General features: G+C 39.5%; 2 protein-coding genes across 2 annotated transcripts; one reads left to right on the top strand and one right to left on the bottom strand.

Moving 5' to 3' along the window:
- The first annotated feature begins 12,528 nt into the window (after positions 1–12,528).
- Positions 12,529–19,405, top strand: bcl6aa (BCL6A transcription repressor a). Its single transcript, XM_062424680.1, has 9 exons — positions 12,529–12,566; positions 14,817–14,988; positions 15,098–15,319; positions 15,406–16,368; positions 16,694–16,875; positions 16,998–17,165; positions 17,284–17,414; positions 17,749–17,886; positions 18,002–19,405. The coding sequence occupies exons 1-9, from the start codon at positions 12,536–12,538 to the stop codon at positions 18,143–18,145; spliced, it is 2,151 nt and encodes a 716-aa protein (XP_062280664.1). The 5' UTR covers positions 12,529–12,535; the 3' UTR covers positions 18,146–19,405.
- Positions 19,406–20,682: 1,277 nt separating this feature from the next.
- On the bottom strand, positions 20,683–23,383 carry smx5. Its single transcript, XM_062424308.1, has 5 exons — positions 23,321–23,383; positions 23,061–23,128; positions 21,579–21,609; positions 21,411–21,470; positions 20,683–21,267 (listed from the first exon to the last, which is right to left on the bottom strand). Exons 1-5 carry the CDS (start codon positions 23,321–23,323, stop codon positions 21,142–21,144), a joined length of 288 nt encoding a protein of 95 aa, XP_062280292.1. The 5' UTR covers positions 23,324–23,383; the 3' UTR covers positions 20,683–21,141.
- Positions 23,384–24,051: the final 668 nt, after the last annotated feature.

Genomic DNA, 24,051 nt, shown 5'->3' with positions numbered 1-24,051 from the left:
ACTTCAGAGGAGCGGTGGCATAATTTAATTTGACTGACCTTGTAACTCAAAAAGAGACACACACACAATATGTGTTTTGTTGGAGAAATCACACATAATCTTATAAATGCATGTGGAGTTCCTCTTAAATAATGTTGTCCCTTGTATAGCTATATGACAAGCATATATGGCCAGTTTAAATTAATATTATGTGATTAACCAATATTTCTCCCTGCAGCTGTGTGCATAATAAAATCATACAGAACATACCATCTGAAACATGACCATTAACCTGACCTGTATACTAACACTTTTTTCCCTTTTTTTTTTTTTACTATGGGTTTGCTAAAGAAAAACAATCCTAGAATGATCCAAAATGAAGCCATCACTTCTGAATCATGATACTGTATGTAGCCTGTGTTTCTACCAGAAGTATATTTTCTCTTCACTCTATAAATGCCAGCCAATGCAAAGCACCAGATTAGGCACTTCTGACCTTTATTAGAGCTGATAGCAGTCGCCGTGGATACCCAGGGAGCTCCATGTTGGCACAACAAAGGCTAGTAGTGGAGTTAGATTACAGATCTATGTGATAGCAGGTAAAGTGAAAATGACAAGCAAGCACTATCCTCCACTGATGTGATAATTACCTGCAGTCTACTGCCTCAGAAAGGTTATTGTGCACACAAACGAGCTGCAAATGCTCCAGGAAACTGCAACAATGCAAAATAGCAGCTTTATATGGGACTTCAAATCAATAAATGTTGGGGAAAAAACTCAAGTGACGCACACCGACACACTTGATAGATTGGTAACGTAATCATCTGTAAATTCAGGCCGCATCGCCCCGTTTCTCACAAGTTTCCCGAGGGCTAAATTTTAATCAAATGGCTCATGTTTTTCTTGGAAAAAGATAGTAGGTGTTAAATTCATCTGCGGACAGTACGAGGTCACTGTTTGCAACTCCCAGACAATTTCTGCAAACCACGCCGATATGAATTACTGCCAGGCATGCTGCAGAGAGGGAGAGAGGACGCTGTGAATAGTTGATCTTATACTTCCAAGGGACAGGCCGAGCCAGAAATATGATGTCTGTCTGGACTTTAAAAACCAAAAATAAACACTTCATGAAATCAAATCAAGTTTGCATCTACAAGGTTGCAATGAAGAGGGAGGGGGAGAAAAAAAAGCCCCCTTTTAAAGAATTTGGTTGATCCCTCTTTTGTTAATTTGATGCAGGCCGAAATTACATCAGATGACAGCATAATCCAACATCATTATCAACATCAAAATGTGTTTGAGGCTGTTTGGCCCGGGGCCGACGGCAGCGCAGCTTCTGTAACGGGATGATATGGATTACACTTTGCAAACCGACCTTGCCCCCCTCTCGTTTTTTATGCCTGCCAGTCGAACACAGTGATGACCGCCTGCATCGCATTGCTGCCGAATAAAACCCAAATATCCCTCTGATGATTAAGGTCACTCATACGCTGCTCTACACAAGCCATCCTCTTATAAGCCTCACAGAGCAAAAGAGGGGGGGTCAACGACACGGGGTCCACTCAATCTTGATGTCTTTATTGTTATTTCTCTTTAGCAATGCCCAGGTTCTGTCTGCCTTAACTGCAGCTGCCAGACAGTAAGAGGACAATACAGTAATCAAAGTTTTCCTCCGAGGCACTGTGACCTGTTGTTGGTTTTCATTTGTGTGTCAGTTCACATGTTTAAGCTGCTTCATGAGAAGTTTATCCCTGGATCACAGGGATCTGAGGGCTCACAGGTCATTTGCCGTCAGTATCCCAAGAGCTCAGATTGTTAGGACTGCTTTATTCGGAAATATGATGGAAATGTGTTGGACTAATTTGGTTTTAGCAGGATTGGCTGACTATTAGTCCACTCATCCAATGGATTATCCCCGTGGTTGCGATGAACATACTGTACACAGACAGATCTGTCAAACAGCCATCTATATCTCATTTTTCTCTATAATGTGTATTCCTTCTTGTACTAGTGCACGCTCTGACATGTTCACGTCTTCTTCTCCCGTAATGATGACAGCACTTATAAGCAACCCAGCGCCTGGTGCTGACACAGTAAAAACCGTGCAGCGTGTAACGCCGTTAATAGCGAGAGCTTTGGGAGTTCTTAGCCGCTGAGGTGAGCTTATCTGCACAGACAGCATGTGTATTCATTTAATCTGAGTTCAACATCAGGTGTCAAGAATGATTACACACTGATACACTGCAATCTGCAAATTGCTTTTACATTAACACTATGGACTCATGTGCACAACATATTCTATGCGCTTGATTGCTTTGCAACCAAGAACAATAAAGATGAACTGGTTGCATGCAACTTTCTACTAATTATTTAATATTTGCACATGCTGTTTAAAAAAAAACCCCACTCATGTAAAAGTAATATAAGCATTCTTTTTCCCAAAATGTTGCTTCACTGTTTTCAGGATTTGCCTCCCTAATTTCCTCTCCAGCAGCCACAATACTGACCTTCCTATTGGCTGTGCCAGGTTGAAGTGACAGCTGGTGTGATGTAATAACACCCCCTCTACTAGACAAGTTATAAAGAGCAATATCTAGTTCCATGGATTGAGATAAGCTTAGGTAGATTAATGCTCCGGGACACTGAAATGTTTGTTGTATAAAAGCTCTGTTTATAAAACAATGTGTCATAGCTGTATATGAAAAACTCTGATCTGGCAGATGGCCTGAGCTCCAAGAGTTCTTCCACATTAGAGGCACTGCTAGTCTTTGGTTTGTGTTCCTGTGGCTTAATGGGATTTTAGACTCTTCATTCAAATGAATTATATATAGAAAAACTGGGATTATTTTACAGGCTGTTTAATCTCTTCTTTTTTTTCCCAAAAAAAACTGAGCCTGCCCCACGGTTTTAGCATTCGTGGAAAAGTGGAGCGACTGAGTGCTACAATCAATGAACGCTAGAGTGCAGGCGGCCTATCAGCTCAGAGAGCCAGAGATGCCCTGTGGACCGTTTCACTAACATGAAGCGTGCTCAGTCGACTTGACTCACTTCATCCCGGCTGCTGTGCCGCTTTTCCAGAAGCTTTCCCATCCTGCTCAACAACGACAGACAGAGGATTCACCACAGCTGCTCCGCCACTACGACACACAAATTCGGTGCCCTTTTGCACTGAAGACTGTTTCCTCCTTCCAGCTTTAGCTGCCACTCAGGGGGAGGCACTGGCACCAGTCAAATTTTTGCATCCTGGATCATCTAGCTACTTGCCAGAAAAAGAAATAAAACTCTGGTGAAAACAGTGAGGCGGCTTGTTTTTTCCGCTGTGCTCCGGAGCTTACCTTCGTCAGGTAGAAAAAGTTGATTGATCTCAGTGACTGGCAGCGCTGAAAAGACTTTTGGAGCCACTGCAGAGGCCCCTTCGCTTCCTGAACTGGGCTCACAGCTTTGAATTCAAGGTTCTGCACTACCGCTCGATTCCCACTACAGATCCCATCATGCCTCACTCCTTCCAGCAGAAAAAAGGTAAGACTTCTTTCGTCTGTTTCTCAACATCAGAGCAAGTTAAAATGACAATATATCAACTCAGCGATGGTAAAGATAAATGAATGTGGAGCAGAGAATTGTTGCAACACAGAAGGACTTCTTGGCAAACCTTAAATGAAATAAAAAGTTGAAATGAAAATAAAAATTTGGGAAAGTTTTTGCATCATTGTATTACACATGCTTGTCTTGTACTGTCATGTATAAGGACAACATTCTCAGGAAAGGTTATAAAGTGCATAATGTCAACTAATGATACATTTGTTTATTTCCAAGAATTATACTCCTATCCAAAAGCACTTTTTGTTAATGTTGATAATATTTGTTATGGTTTTCTACATTCTGTTGTATTACATTATGCTTCGGGGCGATGACCTGTATTAAAATGCAAACTGTGTGGAGAGACAAAGCAGCTGTATTATATGAAATTTTAATTGAGATAAGACAAATAAATCTGAACACATCAGTTTCCCTTCTCATTGTAGTCATATGCTTAGTTGAAAACAAAGACTGTGGGAAAGTCTGTGCTGAGGAGTGTCAGCAGAAGACAATCTTCTACCTCATCTGTATATTTCCATACAGCATATGCGATGGTTAGCTAATCTCTGAGGTCAAATCAACACCTCAGCTCTCAAAGCTTTAACAAGAGTAAGCATGCAAAGCAACTTTAAAGCACATACTGTAAGTAAGTTGCTGCAGGTCTTGATAAAACAACTGACATCTGATAATCAAATGAAAGCACTGAATGCAATAAATAATGTCCTTTAGGTTTATCTGCACTATGTAAAAACATGTAAATTAGACATTTAGCTTGAGCAAAGATTGAATCTGAGCGATTTAAGAGAGATTCACTTTTGATTTTAATGCAAGTATTGATACAGTTATGTCTACATTACAGATACTTACAGATTATAGGTTTAAAAGACTTTTAAGCAGTAACATATGAGCTCACTGAACCCTTTATGAATGTATGAATTTATACTAAGGTGACGATATTTTGTGAAATTTGGTTGTTTGATTTTCTGTTAAATTTGCATGAGATACCATCAACAATTCTATGTGGTCCCGTGCATGCAAAGCGCAACATTTTGCATCAGATGATGTCGAACTGTTAACGCGAACTGTGTCGAGCACGGGATTTGTCACTCTCGCTCTCGTGCATCACCACTTCCACCTGACATTTCCTGGGCTGGATGCTACTTTTAATGAAAGCTCAGAGGAATACGGTAGCTGTTAAACTACAATACGTTAGTAAGAATACATTAAAATCCAAAGTATCTTCATATCTTCATCTTCAATCTTGCATAAATGCAGACTAATGAGGCTTGATGGTTATGAGAGTTGATTTGTTTCTAGCAAATATAAACAGTGGGAGGTTTTCCAGAATTTTGAAGAAGAAAGCACTGTCTAGCTTTATTTATTAGCTGGAGTAAGGGCGTAGGCGCTTACAAAAAAAGATTGTCTCATATGAAAAATCAAACAAAAAAAGATAGATTTTAAACAAAAGTAGTGCAGTTTGTTTTAACTAGATACAGTGATTGAGAATGATCACATTTCATTTTTATTTTTTTTTAATGACATTTATTCTTTGCCTGTAGATTAACAATTTAAATATGTACATGTAACTTTAATATTTGATGGGTATAGCCTTTTTTATATTTGCAAATTCATTAAAAATGGAAAAATGACCTCTTCTTGATTCCACGTCAGTTGCCAGAGTTTAAGGGTTTGGGGATTTTTTTTTTTTTGATTTTTGATTTTTTTTTTGGGTAAAGCAGTTGACTTCTGGGGCTTGGTGGGATTGCTTTCATCCTCGCCAATCCCATGTTTCCATGTTGGATTTAAATCCATTTACTGCTTTGGCTGGAGGAGACCACATAAAAAAAAGAAAAAGAAGCTGACATGAAAATACACCTATAAACTAATGGAGGCTGTGAACGTTTGATGCAGATGGATTTTCTAAAATATACACAGGGGCTAATGCCAGATTTCCTCTCATGAAATGAAATTAGGGAAGCTCATCTAGAGCCACTGTTTGAGGATATTTGAAATATTTGAAGACAGTTTTATGCTGTAACTGCAGTGGACATTACCTCCTGTGTTTCAATGTCAAGATTACATTTATTTTAAGATTTTTATAATACAAAAGCAGCAATAGAGACAGCAGTCACATCCACTGCTGCAGCTCTAAATACATATTTTGCTTTGTGCATGATTCTTGCTGACCTGTGACCTGGAGCTGGTATGTTTAGTTCCCACTTAACCAGCCCTGTATAAACTAATATCAGCAGCTGGCATCAGATGGAGGTATCTACTCTGACCTGGCAGCAGGAGAAATGTATCACAGGAGAATTTGACATAGTTCAAATCAAAATTGGGCCACAGCATGACAGAGGGAGTTCAGGGGCAAGAGAGAGGAACAGCAAAAAGAGAGAGAGAGCTGTAACAGTTAACTGATAGAATGACACAAGAGCTGAATCCCCAACAACAAAACACAAAAACACTGTTGTGACTGCGTCTCTATGAAAGCAATCTCTACAAACTAAAGATATTCTTCACTGACATACCAGACTATCAGTATTATAAATACTACAAAACAAAGAACTCAAACTGGTTTAGCAACTGTAAGCCTTTATGAGACAAGTCACCATAAACTTGTTGACAATGGAAGATGCCACGGGTACAGTGGAAATACAGTAGAAATGTTACCTGTGTTGCCTAAACAGTGCAAATAGCAAGCTTGAAATGAAATCTTCACAGTTTGTGTGCTGTGCTTTTGCACAAAGCTCTGTTTATATTCACTGAGAGGTAATCTGAGACTATTAAAATTACTGGATGCAGTTTTTTGAGAAAAGTGTGTTTGTGTTTTTGTGGTTTGTCACCAAAGAGCTGGACAATGTCCCAATTATGTCCAATCACAGTGTTAAATGCCAAAAACACCTGTTTAACGTCTACGCAGGTGTTTTACGTTGATACAACCTGTAGCGTACAGCGGCGGTTCCCAACATGTCTTTGTCTGACGTAACCCTACATCAACACCGCCCTTTACAGTATGTTCATGTTGACGTGGATGTTAAGCAACACTGCAGAACATGGATATTTAAATGTCTTCATACAATTGAATTGCAGCACACTGAACAGCTAAAAAACTTAACTGAAAATGTCAATATTAGTCAATTTAGAGGCCAAATTATGATGCTCTTATTCTTCAACACCACTGCTAGCAAAATGCAGCCCACTCAAAGGCTCTGAGGCTAAAGGAATGTGCTAATCTGTCTCCAAAAACAGTTATTCCTCCTTTCAGAAAGAAAAAAATATTAACAGTAAATTAGAAAATAACGAGTTGGGTTTAGCTAATTATTTCACGAGTTTAGACAATCCATTAGGCTACCTTTAGCTAACTCTCTCATCTACCATTGTTTACTTTTAGCCATTTATTTCAACCATTTAAATCCCTCACATTTAACTAATGATAGCTAATGAATAATTATTTAGTTTACAACTATTTGTCTGAAGGCCTACTTTTAAGCTAACTATGTTCATTTCTCTGCTAACTAGCTTCCATGCTCTCAGTGGTAGCTAAAGGTGTACTGTGAATTCAGCCTTATTTAAGCAGGTAGTTTACTGATAATTGTGACAATAAATGTATTTTTATTATAATTTAATTGTTTTTTTTAATTTTTACTTTATTTATAGTACAAAAATGTCTGTTTGGATGAGTATCTTTCTCCTAAACACAAATATGTAAATATCCTTTTACCACAACAGTTGAGCTACCAGCTAACCAGAGCCACCCCTATTTGTCTGTCAAAGACTAAATAAAAATGCTACGATAGGAGGAAGGAGCTTTGTGATATTTCCAAACACACAGCCAGAACATCAGGATCTACAGCTTGATACTAACTAATAGGTGTTGTGACAGCAGTGTGGGAAAGGGGGTTGATTCAGACAGATGATTCTTACTGGATCATTATTGAGGGTGGTGCAAAGAAATAAGACCCACTTGTTTACCATTTAGATCTCTGTGCTATGGCTCCTCGCCACTGAGAATGGATACTTCTGTCAAAAGCCTGAATCCATGTAGAGACACATACCAAGGCTTTGAAACTAATCTGTGCAGAAGTTGTCCCAAATTTAACAACTCCTCCTCATGTGCTCTTGGAACTCCCGCATTTGCAGCCCTGGGCATGTGAGAGAAAAAAGGAAGGGAAAGCAAACACTCAAGATTCTTAAGATTTGTAAGGATGGTAACTATTATTGCACTCTCGTGCTATATATCCCCATGTGTTGTGGAAGTAACTGACCCATCATCCAGCAGATGGCACACTGGCAAGGGACTGTTTGTGGTATGCGTGGAAAATTCCATCAAGTTCGACTCGGCAGGCTGCATTCCTGGCTCCTCTCAGCTGGCCTTGAGAAAGTCCTGAATCTACATGCTTTGATTTGACTAAATTGGAATTCTAGCCCACTAACACGCCTCTGCTCATACCATAACCTTAGCATGTAGCGTGCACAGGCAAGCTGAATGAACTCAAGGTTATCCCCACATACACACAAAAAACTTACTCCAAAGTTTGTGCGTGTGTGTGTGTGTGTGTGTGTGTGTGTGTTTGTGAGTGTGTGTATATTTTCTTTTTGAAATAACTGATAAAGCTTTTATGTCCACGGAGCCTCGTTACTGACCACTAGAAGTAAAAAACTTTTTCGGCTGTTGCTGCAGTACAATACATGGAAAACCTTTTTTTTCAAAAGGTCTTGCACGCAATTAAGTATTAAAGAAGAGGAAAACCCTCTGAATAGACTGCAATAATGTTCATATTCACTATAATATTAGTAACAGCCTATATAATCAGGGAACTCCTTTTAGGTAAGTGTGAATCGCTGCAAAATCGTTATCTCTTTTATATTCTACTGCCGGTAATCTTCCTCTGTGTGTGTGTGTGTGTGTGTGTGTGTTTAACCTTGTCAATGGGATGAAAGACAACTTTCAACCTGGAGTGTGTTAGCACAACGACACGCAGCAGAACTGTTGCAAGCAGACATGATTTCACGTCAGTAAAAAAAAAAGTGTCTGTTAATTAAAAAAGCAAGAGGCATGCATCCAAGTATAGTGTGCTCATCATTACCTGCACAGAAAATCTTTTGATGTGACATCAGTGAATTTTCCACAGCATCTATTTATTACACCTCATGCTCTTTAACTGACGGCATAAATTATGCATGTCATATGTTTTCAATGATCTTCTCAAACAGATGATCAAGGAAAAATTATAAATACATACAATAAGACTAGAAAAACAAACCTTTTTATTGACGCGCAGCACTATAACAATTTGGAGCTGCGGCTGTGATGATGGTGTTTGACAAAGCGCAACTTTGTTGTGGACAAAGCAAGAAAAAAAAATGCTTCTGGGATGCATGGAGTTAAAAAAAGTGAAACTCAACAATATAAAAAGAAATTCTTTTAAAGAAAGGAACTAAAAAGACCTCTGTAGCTAACAGCATTATCTGTTTGGTGTTACAGCTTGGTTGCATCATGCCTCTCAGAACAAAACTCCACACTCACATCTTTGCTGACAATGAACACTGAAGTTGGCAGAAATTTGCTGTGAAACGAGACAAAAGTGCGCAGTTTATGAAAAAAAAAGTGAGGCAACCTCCGGGCCTCGGGCTTTTGTCAGTGGGCATTTCTATTCAATGACCTATCATGCACCAAGTGTAGGCAATGATACTGCTTAGAGATGTTTCACACTGTGTCAGAAGAGTACAAGATTCTTTTTCATGCGCAGCAGCTGTTACTGGCTGGGCAGGCTTGAATCACTGTCACAACCTGCTCTGGATGTGATTTGTTTTGAACAGCATGTCACTTATAGACAAAGAGACTGAGGCTTGAACGTCACAGCCCGTTGTTTACTTTTATATCCTAAAGGGTTAACCGATACAATGAACTGACAGCGTACAATAAGAGTCATTTTATTAGTTTAAAAATGTGGATATTGATCAGGTATCCTGCTCTTTTTCTCTGTCCTCTGTAAGTGGGTCATTTATTTTTGCTAGGAATTGGTTGAGTAAAACTTTGCCAAGGATTTGCAGTAATTATCTCATCCTTCTATAGCTGGGCACAGCATGGGGCCTTGGTAAATTACACATCTCTCTCCTAACTCCTGGATGGTTTATGGCCGTGCATTATGCATAACTGTGCTGGAGCGCCTTAAACATCCCCCAAGTGGATTGAAATAAAGTTGACGCTGCTCTTTGTTTGGAGCTCAAGATAGTCTTTATTTGGCAGTGCTGAATCGGAGATTGCTGTAAAAGCGTGTGTCTTAATTATTTTGGAGAGGTTTTTTTCTTTTTTTCTTTCCTCCCCTCCCAATGGTTTGTGAACACCTGGAGTGTTTTTTTAGTGGGATGCCGGATCCAGATGGGCGGATGCTTGGGCAATCCACAGGGAAAAGACAGTTACATTACAGCGGAGTGTTTCGTCACCAAAAGGGTTAAAAAAGAAAAAGAAAAAGAAAAAAAGAAAGGCGCTGCATGTGATTCAGTAGGATGCCTGTAACACAGTCTGTTGTACACTGAGTGACAAAGGTAACCAGCTGCTCAAACGTCCATGTCAATTAAACATCATGTGGTAATTATTGTGTAATAACGTCAGTGTCAAATCTTTTTTTTTTTTTTTTTGTTTCATCTAATTAAAAGGCTTTTTCAAAATGGGTCTTGCAAAAAAAAAAAAAATTAGGACATGAAAAATCGAGAGCGATCAGTTCTTCAAGAGCTGAAAATGTATTTTACACTTTTACACTAGATTATAAGAAATTTACAAGATTGGCCTCACAGAGTTTATAAAATATAGAGGGATGAGGAGATGAAGAGGAGAAGGAGGGAGGCTTTTAAAGCTCAAATGTAGACACGTTCACAAAATATAATAGAAATCCACAAGGCATGGCTCTATGTTTGAATATAAGATATTCTGCTGATAACTTTAATGATCTAAGCTCGTGCTTCACTCAGTGTTTGCTCACTGATGTTCATGTCAACCTCAGCATTTAAATATTGAACTCATATTGTGCCACCAAACCTAACTAGAAGTCCTCTGTGTTAACTTGTAATATTACAACTGAAGATAAATTATACATTTTTTAGAAGAGATTAATATGTATACTAATAAATTTACAAACTTTGTCATCTTTTCTCAGCCCAGCAAATGCTCTTTTTGTGCCAAGGAGTGAACGGGATGAGAAAAGAAGGGGAATCCGTGGTTTGGAATCACCACAAACAAAGTTTCCAAGGTGAGTCACTGACAGTAAGTGCTTGCCTACATCTCATGAAATTAATAGGCTACAACTTTCAGATACCATCACACACAACCCCTAACAGAGCATCCAAAGCTATTAAATCAGTTTAAAAAAAAGACATAAATGACGGTAAATTCACACCGGCCCACATCTCTATGCTTCATGCAAGGTTGAAACAAACCACACAGCAGCTCAACTTCTGCCTCTTTGTTTTAGTCATTTCATACAAAGCCCCGGCCTGTGATGCATTTCAGACTCAAAGAACACAAAGAAAAACTAGTAAACTGAGAAGTGGGAGAAAAAAAACAACAACAATAAAACAGTTTCTGTTTATTCTTGCCCATCTCTTGAAATGACGCAACAGGGAGTACACATGCCTTATATTAAATAGGAAAGAGAGGAAATCACAGCGATGAATTCACTTCATTTTCCAGGAAATGTTTTTCCGCTTTGCATCTCAATGAGCCATGTTTTGGTTGTGGAAGTGTTGCACATCACCTGACATGGGCAATTTCACTAGGCACCCTGGTTCAAATTAATTAGAGATCAAAATTAATTAGATAGCCAATCAAAAACAAGATTCTGCCTTTCATGTGGGAGAAAGTTTGAGTGTTTGAGGAGGATATAAACTGCACAGACATATAATAATGTACCAAAAAAGCACCATAACATTACCAATGCATCTTACCATTACTGCACAACAAAGCCATATTACAGCTTTTAAATGATAATAAAGGGCTGATTGCATTCTCTCTGCTCCTGTTTTTAAATAATGGTGCGCTCACTTTCATGCAACAAGTTTTCTGTTATGATGAAGTTAATAAAGCCTACTGTAAATCGCAGGTTAAGGTGCAAAATTCTGCTTCATCAACCGTCAACCAAAAGCATGATTTTAACGCAATAGCAGCTATAAAGCGACTGTATATAAAACCACATGAGGACATTTAAAAACTCACTATCAGCCAGCCAAATGCCAATCCAAGCATGCATTGATAGACTGGGAAACCAACTCCGCTAAAGCATTCGCATCCACACGATAACACGCTCAACTGACTGCCTATAGACATGTGAATAATAAATCTATTAAAGCGTTCCTTCTTTTTTTTTTTTTTTGCAACAAACCCCCCGATGGCGATTCGCAGCATTCTCCATCTATGAAGTCAGTACCTGCAGGAAATGTGGCTTTAAAAAAAAGAAAAGAAAGAAAGAAAGAAAAAGAATGAAAAGTAAAGGGCTGTCACATCGACCTGTCCGCATGGGCCTAATTAAGATGTCTGTCTGTGTGCTGAACATGTAAGGTCTGTGTGTTAAATGCGACGGGAGGCAGCGCAGCGACACATTGCTTAAGTCATGGAATATAAATTAGTTCTGAGAATATCGGGGGCTGGGTTTAAGGAACTGGTGACGTAGCAGCCTCGACGTCCTGTGACTGTGGACTCAACCAAAAGCAAGGGGGGATTATACCACTAATAAACCATTTCTAGCATTATTTTATAAGATAATACGACTTTTAGCACTCTTTAAAAAATTGCATTGCTGAAGTGTTGACTGTAAAAACCGTTATGTGTAATAAAAACTGAAATAACCACTTTATAAATAAGTTGTTATCACCACGAGGGGAGAAAACGTGTCTCCCCTGCCTCGGGAAAGTGGTACGGTCTCAGGCTCAAATTCCGAGAATTGAGCTCGTCTGATTCTTAGAACTGGGGTTCTTAGAAGTGGTGATGCAAGAAGTTTCTAGGAAAGCGCTACCAGGTGATTTTTTAAATTCCTTTTTTTTCTCTTCTAATTTGGCGCGAAGTTGTTATCTGCTGTGTATTGCTGGTGTTTTTAGACGTAGCTTGTGTGTCCATTTTTTTTTTTGCCGTTTTAAGTGTGTGAAGACGGGGCTGTGTGACTCTGTGTGTGTGGTGGTGGTGCTGCTGCTGCTGCCTGGCAGGTTGAGAGACTGTGGAGCGGCAGCGGTGGTGACAGGCTGGGCTCAGACAGCGGCTACCCCCGTGCCTCGCTGACACTCAGTCGTGTTGTAACGCTGTTAGTTAGAACGCTCCAGTTAGATAACCACACTGAAGAAAATGGTGATATTTCTTAGCGTTGTAAATGCTGTTTCCCAGAGCCCGCTTAGTAATAGTCGGTGGTGCTCGGGTGGATATATATTGACTGTAAACGCGCTCTGCTTTAACGCCACTTTGTACATGAAACAGCCCAGTGTCAACAAACAGTGTGACGGCGGCTTGTGCGTGCTTGTCAGACCAACTTTGCTGTCAGCATGGCAGCCTCAGGTTCAGGGTATTTTTTTTTTGTAACGGCGGTAATTTGCTCTAATGGAGCGCAAAAGGGCTGCGCCGAACAAACCCTTCTGTTACTGTAACATTGTAGCGGAAATATTAGTGTTGAAGGATGTGTGTGTGTGTGTGTGTGTGTGTGTTTTTTTTCCGCGGTAGAGGCAACAAGACACGTCGTCGCACCAACTTGTGTGTTGTTTTCCACTGTGACACTGCATGATAAGCAAAGCCTACCTAACTACATGAAGTTGGAGGGTTGCCTTTAGCTTTCCTGCAAAGTGTTGCCTCATTTCTGTCACGGCCCTGAGAGTTTCGGTTAGACAGTATTTGTTCTCAGGAGCTGCTAGAATTAAACCATGTGTGTGTGTATGTATGTGGGTGAGTGTGGGAATAAAAAAAAAGAAAATAAATTCTCATTAGGAATTAATCTTTGTAGGCTGTCATAAATCTGTGTGCAGTTATTTGAATTTGAATCACACACTAAAATAAAATAAAAAAAAGTTTCAGCCTGACTGATAGATTATTGTTATAATCCATATTATATTATATTATATTCTCTGAAGTAGTGATGCAGTTCATTTTGTTTTAATTGTTGTTTGTTTGTGACTGACGAGGTCATAATACACTAGTTTTAGATCAGGGGACATCAATCTATGTTGGCTGTACTCTTCTCTCGGGTCTATTTTCAGACATCAGGTTTTGACACAGAGTTAAAGATGTTGTCAAATATCGGCGCCCGTGTTATAAGAGCAGTTGTGTGTGTGTGTGTGTGTGTGTGTGTGGAGTTAATGAAATGTTAGTTTTCACTGACCTACAAACGCTTAATAGCATATTGGCAGACACGAGCGAACACAAAGCGCAGCTGGGCTTCACAAACACACTGTTTTCTTTCATAGCGAGTGAATAAAAGTGTCACTTGTAATATTCAGTGGTGGCCAGGCCATCCTGCGCTGGAAATGTGGATGTTAATTGTGTGACAAGAAAAAGTTTGCAGTGAAAAGTCAGCTGCTTGTTTGTCGCACTTATTTTATCAGGCTGTTCGAACTAAAGTGTTAGAAAAAATCCGACACCGGCGTGCTGAACACAGACTAAACTTTTCTCCGTCGCATTGAACTCCGAGAGACAGTTTATAGTCTTATCAATTTGATTTATGAACAATAAAACCGACAAAATAGTTCAAAATCATGGTCAGTAGGCTACTCCTAATAATGTTTATGATTTAAATAATTTTAATCATCAGTCAATGTCTACCAAAGTAATTATTTGTGTATGTTTGCATGATTAAAAACATGTAAATAAGACTGTTATTACAGAATTATATCATGCTTACTTTTGTCTGTTCCTGTCAGTAAGCATGTGCTATAATTTTTCCTTCATCCAAATATAATAACTTAATTTGTAACATTAACCTGTCAACCAGTGGTTCATAAAGAGAGAAAGTGAGTGGGGAGAAATTACTCCAAAGGTAGACATTTAAATGTCTAGACAGTGTTTATTTAATAAATGGCGCCTCCTACTGGCGGAGTAGCTGTATGTGTTTCTCACTCATCAGTAAAGAGCTTTTTGAGGATCATAAATAGCTTCATCCCTGTTACTTTACTTATAGATTACCTGCACTTCAGCCTCGAAACACAGCAGCGGCAATCTGAGGCACATCAGTAGATTAACCCAGTGAGACACTTCTTTGTGAAATAATCTGTATGTTTCTTTCTGTTTGCAGAACTTGACAAAATGGCTTGCGCAGCAGACAGCTGCATACAATTCACACGCCATGCAAGTGATGTCCTGCTCAACCTGAATCGGCTGCGTAGCAGAGATATTCTCACAGATGTCACTATCTTGGTTAACAGACAGCAGTTTCGTGCACACAAGACCGTTCTCATGGCTTGCAGGTGTGTGTTCTTCAAGCCAAGATGCATGAGCTCAATTTTCAGTTGCTGTTTGAAGGTGAAGTGACTGATCTTTGTGTGTTCTGTCTGTATTTCTTCTTCATGACTGCAGTGGGCTGTTTTACACCATCTTTACTGACTCCCACAAGTGCAACCTTAATGCTATCAGTCTGGACCCAAAGGTGGACCCGGAGGGCTTTGCCATCCTGCTGGAGTTTATGTACACCTCCCGTCTCACACTAAAGGAGAGTCTGATAATGGCAATCATGAACACAGCCATCTACTTGCAGATGGACCATGTTGTGGACACCTGCCACAGATTCATCAAATCCAGGTTGGTAGAAGACTGTTGCAGCACAGCTCAGTATAAATCCATCATGAGCGCCTGCATGTGTTTTAACTTTCTCCTTCCCTCCACAGTGATCCTGCTAAACTGCCCAGAGATGAGTTTTTGGTCAGTCCGTTAGTTTTACCTCAGGATGTCCATGCTTACCGGCCCCATGATGTTGTTGACAGTTTGCACAGCCGCGTGGCTCCATTCAGGGATGGGAGGCCCTACGGTTCAAACATGTTCAACGGGGTCAGCACCCCCAGCAACTACCATCTCTACGGGCAGTTTCCTATGCCAGGATTCCCTTTCCCTCTCTGCAAGCTGACTGATGCCAAAAACGCTTTTGCTGACCTCTCGAAGAGCGGTATCCATCACAAGCATTGTTCTCCACATGACAGCGCCAACACCATCAGGGCAGAATACTCCAGGGCGGTTGGCACCAGCTCCTCCAGCATTATTCACTCCACCGCCTACGCTGCCAGGGAGGTAGGGAGAGACGATGAGATGAGAAAAGAAAGCCACGAGGGGATCAGCCAGTCTTTCGGTCTCGGTACAAGAAAGCGTGCATTCCCCGTGTTGACCTTCGAGCACCAGAAAGACTCGGGCAAAGAGCACGTTCCTCAGGCAGAGGAAGACCTGATCCACCAGCACTACCCGCTGGGAATCTCCTCCACTGGACGCAAGAGCCTCATGAGCAGCCCGCAGAGCCCCCTCAAATCAGACTGCCAGCCAAACTCCCCAACAGAATCCAGCAGTAGCAAGAACGCTGGCCTGTCCCAAGCCGCCGGAGCACAAGCCCCAGCAGGTGCTCAGGACCCCAAAGCCCGCAACTGGAAGAAGTACAAGTTCATCGTCATGAATCAGAGCGCCAAGGAAGACGAGGTGGGGCTGAGGGATCCCGGGCTGCGTTCGCCTCAGCGACTCGGCCTGCCACCGTACCTCCACCCCAGTGACTCTGAGAACCTGGACCCACAAACAACGAGCAAGAGCAACGATCACAGCGAGGATCTACCCGTACCACAGGCTAGTCGTCTCAACAACATCATTAACAGGTGAGGGCTCGTTTTCCAAATACACTGCTGTATTTCTTGCTGAAAAATCAAAGTGTGATATGTGACTCTTCACTTTATCTCCTCTATAAAATATGTCTGACACACTGGCAGAAATGTTAGATAAAGTTGGAAGATTGATTGGAGGATTTTATGCCCAATTCGCCTTTTTTTTAATAATCCAGTAAACCTCCAAAATGTGATAGTACATTATCATCGTTATGTCTTGAAATTTACTGTCCTTCATTTTGGACTTCCACTGCAATTAATTAAGGAGCTTGAAGTGTTTCTTTACATCTGACTTGAAGTGTTTGTGCTTTGTCCATAGTGCACTTGAGGGGTCTCTGAGGAATGGCGACAGTCATCCTCCACACTACCTGAACCGCCGCAACTGCTCAACTTGCGGCTCTCAGTCACCACAGCACTCAGAGGTCTGCGCCAACACCTCCAGGTCCCGTCTAGCAGAAGACATGTCAGAGATGCATTCAGAATACTCAGACTCCAGTTGTGGTGAGTTTATCCTGAAAGCAAAAGACTGATATTAGATGTAAAAAATAAATAAATAAATAAAAAGTCATTGTTTATTATTTAGAACCAGAGGTTAACTTTTATCCTGATTCCTTTCTGAACAGAGAACGGTACATTCTTCTGTAACGAATGTGACTCCAAGTTTGCCGACGACGAAGCGCTGAAACAACACATGCTCCAGGTACACAGCGACAAGCCATACAAGTGTGACCGCTGCCAGGCTGCGTTCCGCTACAAAGGCAACCTCGCCAGCCACAAGACCGTTCACACAGGTAGACGAGCGAGCTGCCATTTACATTGATTTTTTCTCCATCCCTGAGATGAATTTATTGCCTGCTACTCCACTCTTTTATTCTCAAGAGCTTTTCTTTGATTTTCCTTTCTTTGCAGGAGAGAAGCCGTATCGCTGTAATATCTGTGGTGCTCAGTTTAACCGACCAGCTAACCTCAAGACTCACACTCGCATCCACTCAGGAGAGAAGCCATACAAATGTGAGACATGTGGAGCTCGTTTTGTACAGGTAACAATGAACATTTTCTCTTGCTTTCATGTATGGGCTAATAGCACTAATACTCAACTCTGAACTGAACTGAACTGTAATTATGGTTGGGTATTGTTATTTTCAGCTTTACAGAAGCACCCGTAATTACAGTGAAGAACATCCTTGAGGGTGTTTCTTGCTTCTATACAATGAATAACAATACATGTAGTATGAAAAGTTTCATCAAAGCGTGCATGTGGATTGAAGATTTACAATGCGCTCTCTTTCCATGATAACACTTTGCATCGACATGAAAGCGGTTTCATCTGTGATTGTTTGGATCGAGCTGATTTTCTTTTTATTCGGATTTAAGGTTGCTCATCTCCGTGCCCACGTTTTGATCCACACGGGCGAGAAGCCATATCCCTGTGAGATCTGCGGGACACGCTTCCGTCACCTGCAGACGCTGAAGAGTCACCTGCGCATACACACAGGAGAAAAGCCCTACCATGTAAGTCGATGCGCCGCTTCTCAAGAAGTTACAAAATGGTAATCAGGTTTTGAGAAATCAAAGCACTGCGTAATGCTTCTAAATTAATGTTGCGCCGCTTTTGTTTCCTTTCCAGTGTGAGAAATGCAACTTGCACTTCCGCCACAAGAGTCAGCTACGGTTGCATCTCCGGCAGAAGCACGGCGCCATCACTAACACAAAGATCCAATACCGTATGTCCACAGCTGACATGCCCACTGACTTGACGAAAGCATGCTGAGTTTTAAGAAAGGAATCATTTTTGACAGAGGCAATCTTGACCTTGGCATTTAAATACCCCCCAACTTGTACAATCATCCAAAATTGTAGTGCCACACTGTGTTCATTAGACAAATAAATTGGCTGTGTATGCCATTCTAAACGGGTTTCCACTACATGTGAACGTAGAGCCACATATGGCATCTTAGTCACTTTATTGTTTCCAAATAGATATAAATATATATATAGTGTGTGTGTGTGTATATATATATCTATATATAGATATATATATACACACAGTATGTTGGGAGTGTTTCTAAGCTTTGAAGGTACGTATATAAAGCTTTATTTTGTTGAGAAGGATGGAATGTAAACAATCAGTTTTTTGAAAATACAGTATTTTGTATCAGAGAACTTACTTTTCTGAAAGTATTGAAAATTTTGATTGACGGGTGGTACATATATTTTAAGATAACGGGATTTGCGGCTGTATAGAATTGTCTATACATTTTTATGTAGATGTACGTACATGTTGCACCATGTCAAGTTGCCATATTCATGTGAAAGGAAAAAAAAAAAAAAAAAGACATTGTAATTGGGTTTTGTCTAAAACATATCAGATGACTGCTGCTGTCTGATGAGGATATGCATGAGGTACTCTTTACTGTTGCCAGTTGTCGGTGTACACGAAGTGGGCAACTGCATAAATATTGTGACATATTGTGTAATTATATCTGTGGGATTGCTCTCTGCGGGCAGAGCCAATCTACGACTAAGTGTTGAAATGCATTTCAAGGTACTGCTTTGTTATGACCAAGAAAATATTTTGCTTCAAACGTATTTGTATAGATGTGACTTTTGTTTTTTGTTCATCTGTTTTTCATAAGTGAAGGTTTACAGTTTTGGTCATTGTTACAGATCCTACTTGTGTAAGTGTTGAGACCTTTTTTTTTTTTTTTTTCTTGGTTTTGTTTGTACATACACTGTGTATTCAATGTGCCTTTCTCTATGGTGACTGAATTCCTCTCCATTCAGCACAGCTCTATTAAGGTACAACTCAAGGACACCACTAGTCCTAAATCCCTGAGTGAGTGTGTGTGTATGTGTGTGTATGTATATATATTTTTAAATGCTTGTTACCAACCTTAAAAACATGCAACTTCATCATTGTAAATATTCAGGACTTGTTTTTGGATTGGGCTTTTTTAACTGCATTAAAATTATTGTACAATGTTATAGATGTATGAATGTAAAATAAAGGTATTGGATTTCTATGTATTAACATTGGAGTTGACTCTTGATTTGTCGGTGAGTTTGTTGCATGCAAAGTTGAATTTACGGGCTCACAGTTTATCCATTATGGTAGACACATATATAGTTTGTAGGTCAAATATAGAACATACAGCTTTTAAATAAGCATACCATCATATACGCTTATACTTGAAAGGTAACTACAGTATGTGCAAATAATACACTAGCTATTTCCCTTGGCGTTGATCATAACTAAATCACAGAAAACTGCACCACCTTACTTAATATTTTCTAATACTGCAAAAACACTAAATATTTCTAATGTCTTTATAAGAAAATGTTACATATGGCTTCAGCTTCTGATATGATTACTGGTCGAACTGTCATAATGTTACTCAAATACTCTTATCAATTGTACAAAAATCAGCTCCTTAAAAAAAAGGCTGCTGCCCATTTAATTGTCCACCACGCCTTCACTTCTTTGCGAGAGAACACTTAAGTTAAACTCTGTATTCTTTGCTAAATAACAGCCATTGCTGACATAAGTGACAATTATGGGATAATGGTAAGTTTTCAGTAAATGGTTAAAAAAAATAAAATGGTGCAACAGTAGTATGAGGAGAAAGGACTCATGAAGTCAGCAAACTGACTCAATAATGTCAGTTACATTGCAATATCTAGCTAAAGTTTGCTAACATTTACCAGCATAAGCTACCGGGTCATACCACACCAAATAGGCTCCATCAGCAAAGGCCCTGAGTGAAATGAACTGAACAAAGGTGGGTTTTTATTGCTTAGGACTGACTTTGTAAGAGTTAGAATGTGTTATTTCTTCTTTTAAAAGTCCTAAAGTCTTGCTTTAAATCATACTACAAGGAAACTGAAGGATACAGCAGAAAACTGAGTACAATAGTTAAGACAAATACCTGTCGCAAGTATGAAGAGTATAATGTGCAGGGGATTGTTTGAATAACCTGGTGGCTCCATGTCTCTTATTTTACTACCATATTTTGCAGTGAATCTGTAACGACATGCTGTCATGTCTGCGCTACAATCTCATGTATTTCAAGTCATCTCAATATCCTGATTTGGATGACTAGCACAATGAGGCCATGGGATTTTAACTTTTATTTCCCATAAATGCAGTCACAAAAATAAATCTTTCTTCCATGATCACAGCTCTGGGCAATAAAGTTAAATCAATTTCTCTCAGCAGTTTAACAGCCGGACTAAACTCTCCAATCGCTTTTAACAAACTACAAAAAAACTATTACAAAAGACATCAAAATATAAATAAAATACCTTTTTTTATTTTTATGTGGTGTAAAAAAAAAAAAAAAAAAAAAACCCAGTCAAAGACATTGTTTTTTTTTAAAGAAAAGGGCCAGTGCCTGTTGATATCCAACATAAACATTACAACTGATCTTCACCTCTGAGCTCTAAATTGTATTAAGTTGTGCTATTTCCTTTAAACAAAAGACTATCAAATGAAGACTCATTTATGGCCTGTGAGGTAAACATTTCCAATAATAACGTATTACAAATTATTGATTACCAATTTTAGGAATGCTATTAAAGCCTCTGTGAAAGAGTGCAAGCTAACGACCGATACTGCTTAATGACACGAGCAGCACAAACTGTTGAAACTTATCATTTTTAAAAGGAAATCCACTCAAAACTTAAACTACTCATTATTCAGCGTCACAAAAGTCCCACACCAACCCCCCCCTATCCCACCCCTGGACTAAACCCCATCCTACAGGTGAATCACTGCTTCTGCTGCATTGCTTCTTTTCGTGCGGCGTCTTGTAGTAGCTGAGTGTCCACTTCATCTGCAGGAAGCTGAACGTATCGGACCACAGATCCACGGATGAAACAGTTTTTTACAGACAGCTGAAAGAAATCAAAGCAAGACGCAAACTCTTAAACACAATCACCATCAAGATGTAAGGGGTTAGGGTTAGTTTTAAATAACTGATACACAATGTACAATCTGTATGATATTATGTAAGTTGGCTGATTATGAATGAACCTACCATGTGTGGATATTTTTCTGGATCTGTGACGCTGATGTCTGTGAGCTTGATGTTCAGGTACTGAAACACAGAAAAGAGCGAGAAGTCAGAATTCATCATCTAAAAAAATATCAAGAGAGGATTTTTTCTTGAAAAAAAAAAAAAAAGAAGCAAGTTCATTCAACCAACCTGATCAACAGAATGAAGTGTTCCACAGATGCTGCACAGAAAAGGATGGTGGGGCAAAAGTTATTACACGTTTTGATGGACATCCTATCCTTATACATGTAAACATTAAATGGAGTTAAATAAACCACTGGTCTGAGGGTTAAGTGGGTGGACAAGAACAAGGATACATTATCTAACCACGCAATGCTGATATTAGCTTCTACTTCAGGGTGAAGAGGGACATTAAAGGGGATCCGTTATGCTAATTCCCAGATCTACATTTTTATTCCTCATTTATCTTATACCTGTCCTTTATGCAGCCACTCAGCCCAACTTCTGTCTCTAACAGGCAATGGGCCTGCTGAGGGTCGAGTTGTGTTGAGTTACCGCTGATACATTTCTTGCTTTACTTCTTCATAATAAAGAAATCTTTAAATGACTAAACAATGGGACACTTTTATTGTGAAGAATATACAGGAAATGAAACGTGTTCCTCATTGAATTAACTGAGCTTCAATAGACTAACTGAGCTACAAAAAAAAAAACAATCGACACAACATACACATATTTAAAACTCTTTGTTCAGCTGATGGATTAAAAATACTGCAGGGAGGAATAGTACAAACAGAAAAAGCCAGAAGGATGATGATGATGATGATGACGTTGTTGTTTGACCCAGAGCTGCAGATTAACAGGAAACACCAACAGGTATACTGCTTATTTTACTTTGCACTGCTGTGTAATAAGGATTTATTTCTACATACTTTCACGTCATTATTTGAGACTTTGGACACATAACATGAAGATCTGCCATTATAAAATGATGACTAAAAATAAGGAAATGAATAATAGGACCCCTTAAAAGGGAAACAAACATTGATATTGAATGGCTGACTGTCAGTTTTTTTCCCACTTTCATGTATGGAATAATGTTAGACACCATAGCAAACAGCCATAACGCTATTTAAACCCACTTTCATTTGTGAAACCTGTATTATAATTGTGAAAAATGAGATAAGGCCAATTTCACTACTATCAGTAAAATCGTCCTTTTTCAGGTTTCATAAGCAGAATATAGGTTTCACAAATCTGAAAGTGGGTTTAGACCACGTTAAGGCTTTTTTGCTACGATACCTGACAATTTATCATTAGTGCAAGTGATTAAAAAACGGAGAATCAGCTGTTACATATCATCATTTATGTTTCAGCTAACTTTAACCCTCAATGCTAACTTTAGCATCGTTTTCACAACAGGCCTACAATTAATATTGCCTTTGTGAAATTGACAGTGAGCAGTTTTAACACCTACACAGAAACGGGCTTATTAAATGACATGTTGTAATACATGTGCATTGCTTTTCTCTGGTTCACAGTAGCGTGCATTAATGAGCCCCGGTAGCTAGCGTTAGCGTTACTATCAGTCAGCCTCGATGCTACAAACAACGCAGCGGCAAATACAGCAAACACAGACACTAAATCGAGGTTTAGTCGAACAAAACCAACCTCAAGTCGTTTTTGAGCTCCACCACCACATCCTTCCCCACCAGCGACTTGAAAAATGAGTAGAAAAGCTGAAAAACAAAACGACACGGTAACGTTGAGTTAGCAGCGAGCTAACTGTGGATACATGCTGCAGAGAGCCAGCACACACACACACCGGCAGAAAGACGCTGAGTGAGGAGGAAGTCAACGTATCACTGGATGTTTATATAGCATTGCATATATACTACAAACAAATACATAATTTGAAGTTGATTTCTCACCATTATTGCTGCTGGTGTCTGGTAGTGGTTCGTCTCGTGTTGATGATGTTTCACATGCGTGTATCTCAGCGCCGGAAAACGGTGCAGTTACTGCGTATAGCCACATGGGGGAGCCACAGGTGCGCTCACTGTTTTCAGGTGTGAACAGTGAACTTCAAGTTGCTCATTAACTGAACGGTGTGTGGCCATTACTGCGAGGTGAAACATGTAATAAAGCGTCTCATAAACACTATGGGATTACTTTCCAGCGGTGTACAAATTGGTCTTATGTTATATTACATAATATACTAAAGCAGCATCTAGAAGTAATACAACAACAGAATGTATGACTATTTTGGTCATAGGTATCATACATTTCTGTAATTTAAGCAAAAATCTAAACAGCCACCCAGGACAAAATCTTATCAAGTGGGTGTTGGTGGTCTGATTTATGTCAGTTTAGGGGTCCTTTATGTGACAAAAACTTGAGAGCCACTGTACTAAACTGATGGAACCCCTGCCTTTCTTCCTACCAGTCATTTAATATCAGAGTTGAAACATTTCATCACCTAATCAACGAAATGATTCAATTATTTTCATAATATATTAATTTTTGAATGTTTTTTTAAGCACAGATGTATATTCTCTTGTTCCAGTTTTGAAGATGTGTGGATTTGTTCATTATAAATTGAATAGTTTTGTATTTTGAACTGAATTCAGATAAAATCAAAAAGTTTGAACAATCCCTTATT

The sequence above is a fragment of the Scomber scombrus genome, chromosome 8 (genome assembly GCF_963691925.1).
Source record: "Scomber scombrus chromosome 8, fScoSco1.1, whole genome shotgun sequence".
NCBI classification, from domain to species: Eukaryota; Metazoa; Chordata; class Actinopteri; order Scombriformes; family Scombridae; genus Scomber; species Scomber scombrus.
The sequence above is the reverse complement of the archived record's forward strand: the minus strand, read 5'-3'. Positions and strand labels throughout refer to the sequence as shown.